The following is a 12,891-nucleotide window of genomic DNA, read 5'->3' on the forward strand; positions in this document are numbered from 1 at the left end:
TTAACAGCCTGATATTTTGATGTGTCTCTGAGAGATGAAATAGGATTTTGTTTCAAAATTATAAAAGGTCTTCGTAATTTACAAATTGCACTATTGCTGTTCGATCGGCTGCCAGGAAATATCTGCTAGATCAATCATGCACATGGGACCTTATTTTAACAAAAGTCACGTACTGCCTGATGTTGCATGGGTCACTGGTTACAAGCAGATAGGCTTGTTGCAGGCTTGCATCGTTTCGAGTCAGTACATGCACCAAACATCGCAAATAAATCGTCAGATAGTTAAAGGTCAATGTACGTGCTTATGTCATTTTTCCTTGATAAAGAACAGGACATGGCTGCACGATCTGCGTCCTGTAACCAGATCGACACACCTGCTCGAAAGGCCTCGCCAGAAGAAAATAATCGTTGAGCAGTTCATACCTGACTTCGTGAGGGTGATGTTCAGTTGTAACGGCCACCAGTTGACTCTCAATCAACACTGTGCAAGGAACGATGACGTAATAAGGAACGGACATAAAATAGGTCGTGTATCCTCCTGAATGGGTAATCAAAATCAGAAGGTGTACCGACATTTCACCATTCGGATGTCATGTTACTACCCTGCGCCGGTCATCACCTGCTCTTTGGAAATATCAGTGTCTAACGAAAAATATAACGCGGCCGGATCAGACATTTCCGTCTATATATTGGCCATCATTCTATACCAGCCGGCGAGAGTCGGCCTGGGATATCATTCCTACCGTTGAGAAAAGCACGTTAAGTCTTCCTGGAGGCGGGCCGACGTCAAACACGTTGGTGTTGTAATGATTGGGCTGTCCCTCGGCCTATGAAAGCAGGCTAGCGTAGTGTCCTTTCGCTTTTCCACCCACACAATGATATTTCTACATGGTATGTTACGAAGAAGTGCCAAATATAGTCCAGATGACATTCGCTTTGGTAATGACGCACGTTCCGACAGTTATATTTATCTACGTACCGGGCATCTGTTCCCTAGGTGAGCTATTATGTGTTCCGAACTGAGTTATTTTCCTGGCTCAGCACTCCAGATATTTTGTTTTTAATGTGTTTATCTCTCAGTCTTGCACGGCGTACAACCGCGTACCATACCAAAACTTTAGACTGCTTACTTCTCATCGCCTTTCTTCCGCACACACGTGATGAATGGATACACGGCTGTTTGCACTGTATCCCTATGGAAACCCTGACTTGGGTATTGAATCCGAAAAGCGTAATTTCCAAAAAAGCACAAAATAAGCCCTTCCTGCTTCAAAGATGTTTTAAGACCTCTCAGCTAACCCATTAGCGTGTTTTGCCATCAACTGATGTTTTGTTAAATTCGTGATCCGTGTACTCGTCTTGTAAACGCATTTTATCATAGTTTGGCACAGCGTTCTCAATGTTATGCGATCTGTATGGACCAACTGGATGTACTTCACTTCGTCCCTGGTACCGCTCTCATACGGCCGGAGGTGAGCTGCATGTGCCGAGCTGGTCGATGGCTGATCGTTATCTGGCGCCATCGTTATGGACTGTGCAAACAGGAAATTCCATGGGAGAGACTTTGCTGCAATATGTGCATGGGACCTCCCCCACTACTAGAAAGCCATGCCGATTGTAGTTTCTGCATGAATGCTCTTATGAGTTAGGTTATGTTGGGTACACATAATTTGGCGGTGCCGCTGTTTCTTTTTCGCATTTTCGGCGACACGTATCGGTACACTTCATCACAGCTGCAGCAATGTTCTTCACTTTCTTCTTATGCAACAATAGCTCTCCCTTGTGATGTGGTCAAATTGCCTTTATCACACACCCACCAACGCCTGATCTTTGCATCAAGGCAGTACGCGAATGGTCCTCATTTGGTTTCACCATTTGTTTCTCGGTGAATCTATACTCACTGTGGCCCAAACCGAAACAGCTCATTTTTGGTTGCTGCTCTACCGATGCCTGGCACCCCACACGGTTACTGACAGATTCAGCAGTGCTTTTTCCGTTTGGCGGTTATAATGAGGCGTCCAGCCAGGTGTTACTCCACTATCGCTGCGACAAACACTCGACTTAAGTGGTGGTGCGCTTGGTATGTAACTAGTGTGAATAGGGCACCCAAACGTGATTTGTATCATCCCTGCTACGCCCCTCGTCAGGAACTGCCTGTATGTTCCCTTCTCCCTCTGCGCCGCTTCATATCGCTTCAGGCGACGGACGCTAGGGGAGCGGGAGCTTGGGGAGCGGGGACTGGTCGCCGCGCGCGGGAGGAGAGATTCAATATGCGCTGGATGAGCCAGTATGGAGTTTGGTTACCGGTAGTCGGCCTACAACGGCTGTTGTTGATACGAATTCAAGTACGCAATGAAAAAAAACCCACTAAAAGCAAAAAAACACAAAAAAGGAAGGTTAGAGGAGCCCAGAAAGCATTTCGGGGTGGGAGCAGAAGACGTGTCGGAAGATCAGTAGCGACACGTCATGATGAGTTTGATGTAACTGGCCAATTTCTGATCGCAAAACCTCTGCAACTGCACCCAAGCGCCCCAACAGCAGAAACTTCATGATTTTCCAGTAACACAAAAATCACGGGTTTTCAAAGCACGAAACCCTCGAACGACCTGAGATCGCTACGACGCAGACTGCTTGACATGGTCTGCTCACGACGTGTCAGCTCTCATCGCTCCAAGTCCACCCTGTGACGAAGCCGAGCCCTTCCAGGTGTGGGAAATGCCGGTATGGCCACCATCTACGTGGCGCTCATCGTCTCCTGCTTGTTCCTGCCGTCGCTGGTGATCAATCGGCTGACATGCAAGTGGGCCATTGTGGTGTGCACCTTCCTCTACTCGCTGTACCTGTTGGCACAGTTTTATCCGAGGCTCTACACCATCATCCCCGGCGCCATCATTCTGGGCATCAGCGCCGCTCCCATGTGGTCGGCCAAGTGCACCTACCTCACCCAGGTCAGTGGCGCAACTAACTGACCTCACCCAGGTCGGTGGCGACCAGGTCAACTCGACGAGATCGCTGTGTCGCACGCGCTGGGAATGTGTCGCTCCAACACTCGGCGACCAATTACACTAGGAGGCAAACAGCTCACTGGGACCCGCACAGATAAATGCCCACAGTCACACCTGGAGTCAGCCTTGGGCTTTGTTGATAAGACACGAGGACTGAAGCAGCGCATTGCTTTGGTCTCACCATGACTGCATGTATACAGGAGGCGGAGTGTCCATGATGCAACGCGTGAGTTCGGTGAGCGTGTGTCGCGGGTCCCGGTCGCCAAGGCAGCCTGGATTAGAATCTGCCTTGATGTGTAAGGGAACCGGTGATATAGCTCCTTTTGCCAGACATGTTGTCCTGTCGTCCGTTCAAGACTTGCTGCCAGCTGGGCTTCGGCGTCCCGTGCTGCGATCGGCATGAGAGACTGACGAGGCTGAATGCCCTCAGATGTTGAATGAGACGTTAACCTCATGATCTGTCATCGCCGCCGTCCTGCGCTTGTAACTTATTAGGGAAGGCATCAGACACTCATGTGTACTTCTTGTAGTAGATGCCGTTCGTTTACAGTCTGTGACATGCTCGCGTCCATTACACGGGGGTGTATATTTCACAAACCACATTGAAGCTTCTAGCCACACCTTAAAACCCATCTAAAAATGGGACCTGGGGTTTGCACAGTATCGGAGCCTCGATGCCGGTGTGTTGCTGTCACTGGGGTTTGTGCAGTACGGATCGGAGCCTCGATGCCGGTTTGTTGCTGTTACTGGGGTTTGCACAGTACGGATCGGAGGCTCGATGCCGATTTGCTGCTGCCACTGGGGTTTGCACAGTACGGACCGGTCTCGATGCCGATTTGTTGCTGTCACTGGGGTTTGTACAGTACGGATCGGAGCCTCGATGGCGGTTTGTTGCTCTCACGGTGGTTCACTGAGTCTCGCTTGGCGTTTGCAGGTCGGCCGCGTGTACGCAGAGATCGTCCAGGAGGCGTCCGAGCCGGTGATCGTCAAGTTCTTCGGAGTCTTCTTTTTGTTCTTTCAGACAGGCCAGATATGGGGCAACCTGATCTCGTTTCTTGGTGAGTGCGGAAGGGGGCAGGTCACGGGGCAGGCACTGAGACCGGCTAGTGCTACGGCGCGAGCCGATGGGTGCTGCCGATTGCAGGCGCTGGGATTGGCTGGTGCGACGGCGCGAGCCGATGAGATGTACCCGTTGCGCTGGGATGGGCTGGTGCTGCGGCGTGAGCCGAAAGAGGTGCCCATTGCAGGCACTGGGATCGGCTAGTGCTACGGCGCGAGCCGAGAGAGTTGCAGGCGCTGGGACCGGCTGGTGCTACGGCGCGAGCCGGTGAGAGGTGTCCATTGCAGGCGCTGGGACCGACTGGTGCTACAGCGCGAGCCAAGAGAAGTGCCCATTATGGTGCTGAGCCTCTGGAAAATCCTTTTTGATTGAACTTGTAGTAGATCATGGCATGTCTGCTTTATGCACATTCTGCATTCCATTTGCAAAACATTGGTTCTTTGCGCGGTCCCGGTCAGAGCCGCCCACGACGTGTAGGTTGTTGCGGATATTATAACAAGACGCTAGATCTTCACGGTGGGGTGGCATTGAGAGCAGTAAAATACGACGCAAAACTATCATTTTGCCCCAAAATGTTATTCCCACTCGAAAACGCATCATTGTTTAAAGTGGGGTAATTTATAACTCGGTATATTTCTTTCTGCTTTGTCATTTCCGAATACGCACTGTGCGGAAGACAGGTACAGGAAAACAGGTGGGCTTATGATCTGCTCATGTGAGATCCGTCTGCCTTTAATCAGCTTTTTTCCCGCTTAACGCCGCTGTTGAAGGTGAGCAATGCATAGATACTGCGATCTGTGTTTGACGCTTTCCCGCACAGCATGGACATCCGCGATGTGCCCCAGTTCTGGAGAGTGGTCGTTGGCTTGCTAGATGTCTTTGATTTACAAATCATACGCAGCAGTTATACGCCATATATGATATAATATAATGTACGCCACTGGTGCAGGTGTAACTATATAATATAATATTGAAAAATACAATATCAAGAAATATAATATTATTTATATATATATATAAATACATATACATATATAAATGCATATATATATATATATATATATATATAATATCATGGTAGCGCTCGGAGTTACATCCAGTTTAATTGTCAGTAACAGTCTCCTATGTTCTGAACTGATTTTTACAACAAAATCGACGTAACAATTTGAGAGCAAGCAGCGTGAACATAACATGAGACGAAAACAATTCCAAACGGTGAGTATAACTTAGACGGTGGCGAGCTGAACGGCAGTGCCGCTGACCGAATACAAGTGTAGCTACTTGCATTCGGCAGTGGGCTGAAGCGTGACAACGTCGCTGGCATGTTTGCCGATTGCTGTCACCATCGCGAGTCGGAAAGAGCTGAGCTGTTCACAAGAATGACAGACGAATTAGCCTGGCACGTTGTGGCGCTTTAGTCCTGTTTTATGCTCTCGCCCTCGAGCCCCGCCTGGTTGGATATGCAGGTGGAGGTGCATTCCTGCTGCGCTGATGGCAGATGCGCTATCTGTGGTATAGCTCCGCAAAAACATTCGGAGGCTTTCACGCATGTGAACATTCGAAATGTGTACGTTAGGAGTGCAATGATCGCCGGTTTGACCTGATCGGTCATGAAAGCTTGGCGGCGGTCCACGTAGTTGAAGGCCTAAGGGAGAGTTTGGAGAATTATCGCTAACAGCTGCATATGAGCTGCACTTCGGCACAGGTGTTTGTATCCACGCGCGTTGCGAGGGTAACTGGGCGCGACAATGTACGTTCTGGGTAACCATAGATCCCTGACAGGTCATCGCTCTTATTAGCTTGGGTTGATTTCAGTGCACGTTGCTGAGGCGGCTGCCAGACTTGTCGTGACGCATTCTCCGACCTCGGTCATAACGCGGGGATCGTCGCTCGCTGTGCTATCACACAGACGGCTTTGGCTACTGCCAGTGCGGCTACGCCGTAGTAAGGCTGTAAGCTGCAGCCAGCTTTGCCGAGCTGAACTGTTGAAATCCCACGGTGCACGAACATCGACCAGAAAATGCACATGGCGGATTTGTCCTGGTCTCTAAAGGCCTGAAAATTGCGGAAGCATGAGTGTGCGAGTTTTCGACATGGTAAAGCATGTAATTAAACAGCACTCATAACAGCTGCAAGTATTTTACAACACTATCATGGGTATGCCATCGCTCATCTAATTAACTGCTTTTTTGTTTTCGGCATTGCACCTTGGCCGTCGTCAGCAAAGCCCGAAACAAATACTTATGTTCTAAAGGCGCTGCTAAGCACTTTTCACCTAAATCTCAGGCGATAAAGAGTAACTACCGCTTTCCGATGACATCTAAGGGGGGTGGAATAGATGGTTCATTTGACTGTACCGACTTGTTCTTAGTCTTTTCAGAGTCAGACACTGCTGTGATTACAGAAAGGACCTTTCAGCAAAATAGTCCTACATCCACCTTATGCTATGCATATCCCGAGCAAGATTCAGTTTTCGTGGGAAAGCCCAAACACACTAAGTTGATTGAGCTATTTGATTTCCTCTCTCCCTCCCTAAGCCTACCCAGCTCGATCTGCATGGTACTGCATTGAGCTGAAACATCGTGCCATCTACGAGAAAATAATGTATCGTGAACAGCATCTATGACATCAGCCCCACCTCGCGAGCCTGCCTTTGAGATCAGTCCCACCTCCCGAGCCTGCCTTTGAGTGCTGCCAGCACGGCTGCGCCGTATGTTAGCCTGCGGTCCGGGCGCCGCCGCCCGCACCGTGTCCAGGGCTGCGCTGCGGCGCTCTACAGTGCAGCGGCGCTGGTGTGCGCCCCCTCACGCGCCGTCCTGCTGCAGTGCTGACCCCGGAGGAGCAGGTCACAGTCAGCCCGTCAGACGAAAGTCTCGCCATCTGCGGCATAGCCTACTGTCCCGGCAGCGAGGTACGCAGCAGCCGGCCCTGCAACCGTCGGACAGCCGCACGAGAACATGCATTACCTTTCACTGCCACCATGTGTTTAAGATCAATCGTTTCGCAAGTCAGCCTGCACATTAGATATGCTGGGAGTTTAATCGAATCAGGCGATCATGTCTTTTTTTGTAAAGTAAAGCGCGGTACACGGCTGGTGGAAAATTTGAGAAAACTCACCACCGACCACAGAGCCGTCGATCATACATGGACAGCTTGTCCAGATGTGTCAGAGCGGTAGAGTCCCGCACGCCTGCGCAGCCTGTCCTCGTTACTCGGCCGGTCGCCATGGTGAGCCGCCGCGACCGCCCGCAGGAGGCCTTCAACAACACCAACCTGCAGCGGCCGCCGAAGCACCAGATTAACACGCTGGTGGGCGTGTACCTGGCGCTCGGCGTCGCCGCCAGTGTCCTGCTCGCCGTTCTAGTCGACAGCCTCGGAAAGTGAGTGGGCGTGACGTGAGAGAGCAGTGGAACAGTCAAAGCCCTCCGGCGGCCACTCCAAGCGTGCGCGTGGTCCGCACGCACACGCATGCACCTGCCCCCTCCCCCACACATACACACGCATACGCACACACCTACACCTGGGTGTGAGCGAATGTATGTATGCTTAGGTCTCTTCAAAACGCAGCTTGTCTAAGCGAGCTGAAGATTTTACGCAGTTCAGATGTTTATCCATTGATCGTATCCTTTCCGGACAGTTTATTGGGTGTGTTGGCTCCGCCCTGGTTTACTTGGTTCCTAGCACGGGTAACGTGGGAACTGGTGGTGAGCAGCGTGGTATATCTGTAACGATGCTGGTAGAGGGGTGATACGGGGGAAAAACGGCAGATTTTGAAATCGAATGCCTAAGAGTTGCGCACTTACGTAGGCCGTTAGTATACGCGTGCCTACAGCCAGTGGCGCAGCCAGGAGGGCCTTTCGGGCCATTGGTCTCCTTGGAGCCGAATGTTTTAATGTTTGTTTAAATGTTTAAAGTATTTAATATACATATACATAAGTTTAATAAGAGAGAGAGGAGAGAGAGAGAGAGAGAGAGAGGGAGAGAGAGAGAGAGAGAGAGAGAGAGAGAGAGAGAGAGAGAGAGAAGAGAGGAGAGAGAGAGAGGAGAGAGAGAGAGAGAGGAGAGAGAGAGAGAGAGAGAGAGAAGAGAGAGAGAGAGATATATATATATATATATATATATATATATACATAAATATATGAATAAGTATATACAAGTTTAAATGTTTAAAAGTATTTCAGCAATTTAAGACGCCTATAGGGCTTCTAAAACTTACAAAATGAGCCCCCAAGGCATCATCATCCTCATGACCGTCAATGGAATCTTGGGCCTAGAAAGGTCCTGAATACAAACGACTAGCCCTCACAGAGATTAAGTGGGCCCCTTGGCGGAAAGGGCGCATTTGCCCCTATTCATATCTGCTGGACGAAATCCTGGCAGGCCTCGCTGTCCACGTTCTAGATATAACTGTTTATGACATATCTTCATTGAAGCTGTATTCCCTCAACAATTTTCTTTTTTCCGAAAAAATACTACTTGATCGGCAACAGGAGACCCTTATTCACCGATGAGCCTTCTCATCAAGAAATGGGACCTCGTGATATGCATTAGGAGCCCAAGCCCTTTGATGTGACTATGTGATCTTGCCGAGGCATCCTTATTCCAAAAGAGAGCTTCCCGCGCCAAGAAAAGGGGCCTCCTAATAAAAAAACGTAACCTGTGAATCCAAAACAAGGCCCATTTGGCTCGCATAGCGAGGATGCTCCATCCGGTGGAGGTTCTTCTTATCCCAAAACAAGCGTCTGTTCCAAAACAGGGTCTCTTGATGCATACACGGGTCTCCTAATTCAGAATATAGGTCCACCGACTCACAAAGGGGCCTCAAATCCAAACACAGGACATCTTATGCCGGGATAGGGCCTGCTGGGCTTAGAATGGCTCCTGTTGCGGAACGAGACCTCCTGATGCATAGAGAGTCTCTCCTTATCCCAAACATGGCTTCCTGATTCACAGCTGGTGCCTCCTGAGCCAGCAAAAGGACCTTGTGACATATGCCTAGAGGTTGGTGCCTTCTTATCCGGATCAGAGCCTCCTGATTCATAAAGAGGGTCTTCTTGACACAAACCAGAGCCTACTGACCCAGACCATTGGCAATCCGATTCATCAAGGAGGCCTCCAGATCCCGAAGGGCGCCTCTTGGTGTAAAAAGGCCCATCCAACGCGAATAAGTTCCCTCATTTTAGTTGTGAAGACCTCCCTGATCTGAATTCTATCAACATTTTCGAAACTTCAAAGCATTCAGGTTGGATAAGTTGGGGGCTGGGGCTCCACCAACGTTTTCGTAGGGAGAAAGCAAAAATATACCCTCCCCTCCCCCTTTCTCCCTCCCCTGTGGGGACAACTGCCCCTTTGCTCACCACGCTACGCCAGCCCAGGTAGGGGCCATGCATCCCTGGGAGCCAGCGTGTCCTCTGCCGTTGGCAACGGCCACGCTGTTTCAGCGATCTGGCCTGGGATAATCGGTAGGTCACCACTCAGCAACACTCTCTTGCACCTAGACAAGAGTGTCGTAGTGGGGGGGGGGGGGGGGCGGGGGGGAGGGGACTGGAAAGTGGTTGGTATTCTCTGCATCGCTACGCTTCTGTTGCCCTGTTCTTCAAATACAGATGGATGGTGATCCAGGTGATTACTACCAACATCCGTCTTACCACCGGCCACAAAGTTTGCGGAGGCCGTCACATGCCCGTGAAATGTGAAGTTCAGGTTTGGTTTCCTGCAACTGTGGCATTCCATGGCATCCGGCTTGGACGATCCAAAGAGTCAGCGATGTTCGATGCTGTCCCGTATTTGACCAAAAGCGTAGACAGGGTCTTGGCAGCTGCCTCACGACAGTGGGAACATCCAGAGAAGCTCGACAGCATCCAGCGTCGCCTGCTGGGCAAACTTCGACAGCATGGGAGCGATGCTTAGCGGCTCCGGAGCTGTCTGAGCGACCGCTCCCGAAAGGCCGAGGCGCTACAATGGTGCAAGTCACCTTCGTCGTGGTGTAGCACTCTTTTCGATCTCGAGGCTCGTCCTAATCTCCTACCGGTGACCTTGTATTGTGCAACCGTGACGCGATGGTCGTCCCATATGCGCGCGACGAACATCATCTGCACCACGGAGATCCTCACGACTCGACAAACCCCAAATAACGAACGCGGGACACTCTCAGTGATGCATATCGTTAGTCTGCCCCAAATAGCTCGGGGATTAGCCGACCACAGCAGTCCTTGTCCCCCTTACCTCAGGTTGTAGAAGGCTGACCAGTGGCTTTGTGGTCTGTCATAACGAAGAGTCGCCTCGTCCGTCCACTTATAAGCTTACTTGTGTTTCCGTAAGTAAAAGCCTCAAGAGCAAGCATCATTGGGAGGGGAAACCACGGATCGCAGGCTACTGGTCGCGACTAACTAACGTTCTAAAGAACGTGCGACTCGATTTTCTTTTGTTGTGGCGTCGTCTGTAAAGCGGCAGCGAATCCCTTTTGAAATCAGAGAGGCAGTGTATGGTCCCTCGGCCGGAGAAGGTCGGGGAACACGGGGAAGTGGGAAAGAGGGCACCATAGCTTGCAAGTAACGATAATGGTAATTTGGCAAATCGATTGACCACTGTGTGTTTTGTCTCCCGACTAGACACCAATGTCCCAAGAGGCCGTGTCAACAGTCAAGCGGTACCATACAAAATGTGGAACGCCGACGACGGCGGCGGTATTAATGAACTCCTGACCGGGCTCTTGGCTGCATCCCTCAGATTGAGCATTATCTGATGGGCTCCGGAGGCAGGAGGGGAATGGGGACGGCAGGCCCCGCTGATGCTCACGTGCAGAGCAGCGGGACCACTTGCTACGCGTAAACTGTGGTATCCTGTCCACAGGTATGGGGAGAACGACAGGGACACCAGTGCCAGCGGCACCCGGCCGTTGACGTTGCTGCTGGCCACCATGATGCACATGAAGAAGCCCTACCAGCTGCTCATCATCCCGCTGACGATGTGGTCGGGATTCGAGCAAGCCTTCCTCATGGCAGACTTCACCAAGGTTGGCTTACATGCTGAATCGCAAGGAGTGAGACCGAAGTAATGCACTTAGTGCTGAGCCGCATGCAAAGCGCCCATGTCTTCGGTTTTAATTTGGGAAGATAGAGAATTAAACGCTCTAATGTTTCGTGAAATTTATTACTGGGCGTGAACTGTTTTCAGCGGTGGATTCATGACTTGTTGGGATCCGGTTGGGCTGGACGCACAGCATTGAAAGGGACGACATAGCCAACCCCCAACGAAATAACGGGGGGAGGGGTGCGGGGGAGGGCGGGGGGGGGGGGGGGCACAGGCCACCGAAGAAGTTCACATATCTGTTTCATTTCTGGTCAACATGAGGGTGATACACGTCACTATATGACATCAGAAGGCGACCATTCACCGCGTCGTGTCTGCATGTCTCAACGGCGGCCATTGATGCTAGACTCACCAATGGCCATTGCTGTGGACTAGACTCGTCAACGGTCATTGCTGCGGGCTGGACTCAACAACGGCCGTTGCTGCAGACTACAATCGCCAATGGCCGTTGCTGCAGACTAGACTCACCAATGGCCATTGTTGCGGACTAGACTCACCAATGGCCATTGCTGCGGACTAGACTCACCAGTGGCCATTGCTGTGGGCCGGACTCATCAATGGCTATTGCCGTGAGTCCAGACGCAGTAGCCAGAATGCTGTCCGTTTCCAGGCGTTCGTGTCGTGCGCCTGGGGCATTCACCGCGTCGGGCTGGTGCTGATCGTCTACGGCATCACCGACTCCATCTGCTCCTTCAGCTTCGGCTTCATCATCAAGCGTGTGGGCCGCGTGCCGCTGTTCGTGGTGGCGGCTGCCCTCAACTACGTCGCCATCGCCACGTTCATCCACTGGGCACCGGGGCCCGACGAGACGCACGTCTTCTTCCTGCTGGCCGCCGGCTGGGGCATGGCGGACGCCGTCTGGCAGACGCAGATCAACGCCCTGTATGGCGTCATCTTCCCCGACACAGCCGAGGCCGCCTTCAGCAACTACCGGCTCTGGGAGTCGCTCGGCTACGCCGCCGCCTTTATCTACAGCGACCTGCTGTGCGTGACGCGGAAGGTGGACCTGCTGATCACGGTCCTGACGATCGGCATGCTCGGCTACTTCGCCATCGAGTTGATGGAGCGGCGTAAGGCCAAGGGCGATATGAAGGTCACGAAGGAGTAGCAGGCGCAGGGGAGCCGCTTCGGCATGGCGAGATCTACGCCAGCTATGAGGCGCTCGGAATCGCCCGTATCGGCGAGAAGGAATGGGGTGCAGTCTACAGCCCGCCGTCGAGAGGACCCGCAGTGCACCCGTGGACGTGTTGCGGCCAAAAGCGGGGTCAGCACTGCTTCCTCTGAGTGACATGGCGTAATGGACAATGCGCGTGTAGGAGTGTGGGCCTTCGAGTTCGAGGTGCGTGGCCAAAGTCTGACACGAGTGTCATCAGTCCTGATTGCATCGCGGTGTCGTGTCTAACGGCTAGCCCATCGCAGACATGTGTAACTGAATCAATATGTTGGCAATGTGCTGAGCCGAGTTCTGAAGTTGACATTGCTGAAAGCCGATGTGCTGGTGCCAAAACCTTTCTTGTGACGCAAAATGACGGTTGCTGCAATGATGACACCCAGATGCATCATTTTCGTGGCACGTACTCCAGTGCATAGGGCACTTAATGACGTACAGGGTATCTTTTCAAATTAACAGGCGTCCTCTAACGTTTACTGAGATGGATACCCTATCAAACGATCTCTGCGAAATATATATCACTGAGTTATGAATGGGTCTGGGGAGTGGGAGGCGCATTTGAGA

At 51.5% G+C, this 12,891-nt stretch overlaps 1 protein-coding gene across 1 annotated transcript; it reads left to right on the top strand.

The window, feature by feature from the left end:
• The first annotated feature begins 2,715 nt into the window (after nucleotides 1-2,715).
• Nucleotides 2,716-12,532, top strand: LOC119090444 (UNC93-like protein). The gene is made up of 6 exons (XM_037213253.1): nucleotides 2,716-2,947; nucleotides 3,939-4,062; nucleotides 6,890-6,975; nucleotides 7,317-7,444; nucleotides 10,917-11,079; nucleotides 11,767-12,532. Exons 1-6 carry the CDS (start codon nucleotides 2,723-2,725, stop codon nucleotides 12,262-12,264), a joined length of 1,224 nt encoding a protein of 407 aa, XP_037069148.1. The 5' UTR covers nucleotides 2,716-2,722; the 3' UTR covers nucleotides 12,265-12,532.
• Nucleotides 12,533-12,891: the final 359 nt, after the last annotated feature.

The sequence above is a fragment of the Pollicipes pollicipes genome, unplaced genomic scaffold, assembly GCF_011947565.3.
Source record: "Pollicipes pollicipes isolate AB1234 unplaced genomic scaffold, Ppol_2.1 Scaffold_3087;HRSCAF=3621_pilon_pilon_pilon, whole genome shotgun sequence".
Classification (NCBI taxonomy): Eukaryota; Metazoa; Arthropoda; class Thecostraca; order Pollicipedomorpha; family Pollicipedidae; genus Pollicipes; species Pollicipes pollicipes.

Coding starts and splice junctions, on each gene's coding strand:
- LOC119090444 (XM_037213253.1), top strand. CDS start 2,723: ATGGCCACCATCTACGTGGCGCTCATCGTCTCCTGCTTGTTCCTGCCG. Junction 2,948..3,938: donor AGTGCACCTACCTCACCCAG/GTCAGTGGCGCA, acceptor TGGCGTTTGCAG/GTCGGCCGCGTGTACGCAGA. Junction 6,976..7,316: donor CCTACTGTCCCGGCAGCGAG/GTACGCAGCAGC, acceptor GACCGCCCGCAG/GAGGCCTTCAACAACACCAA.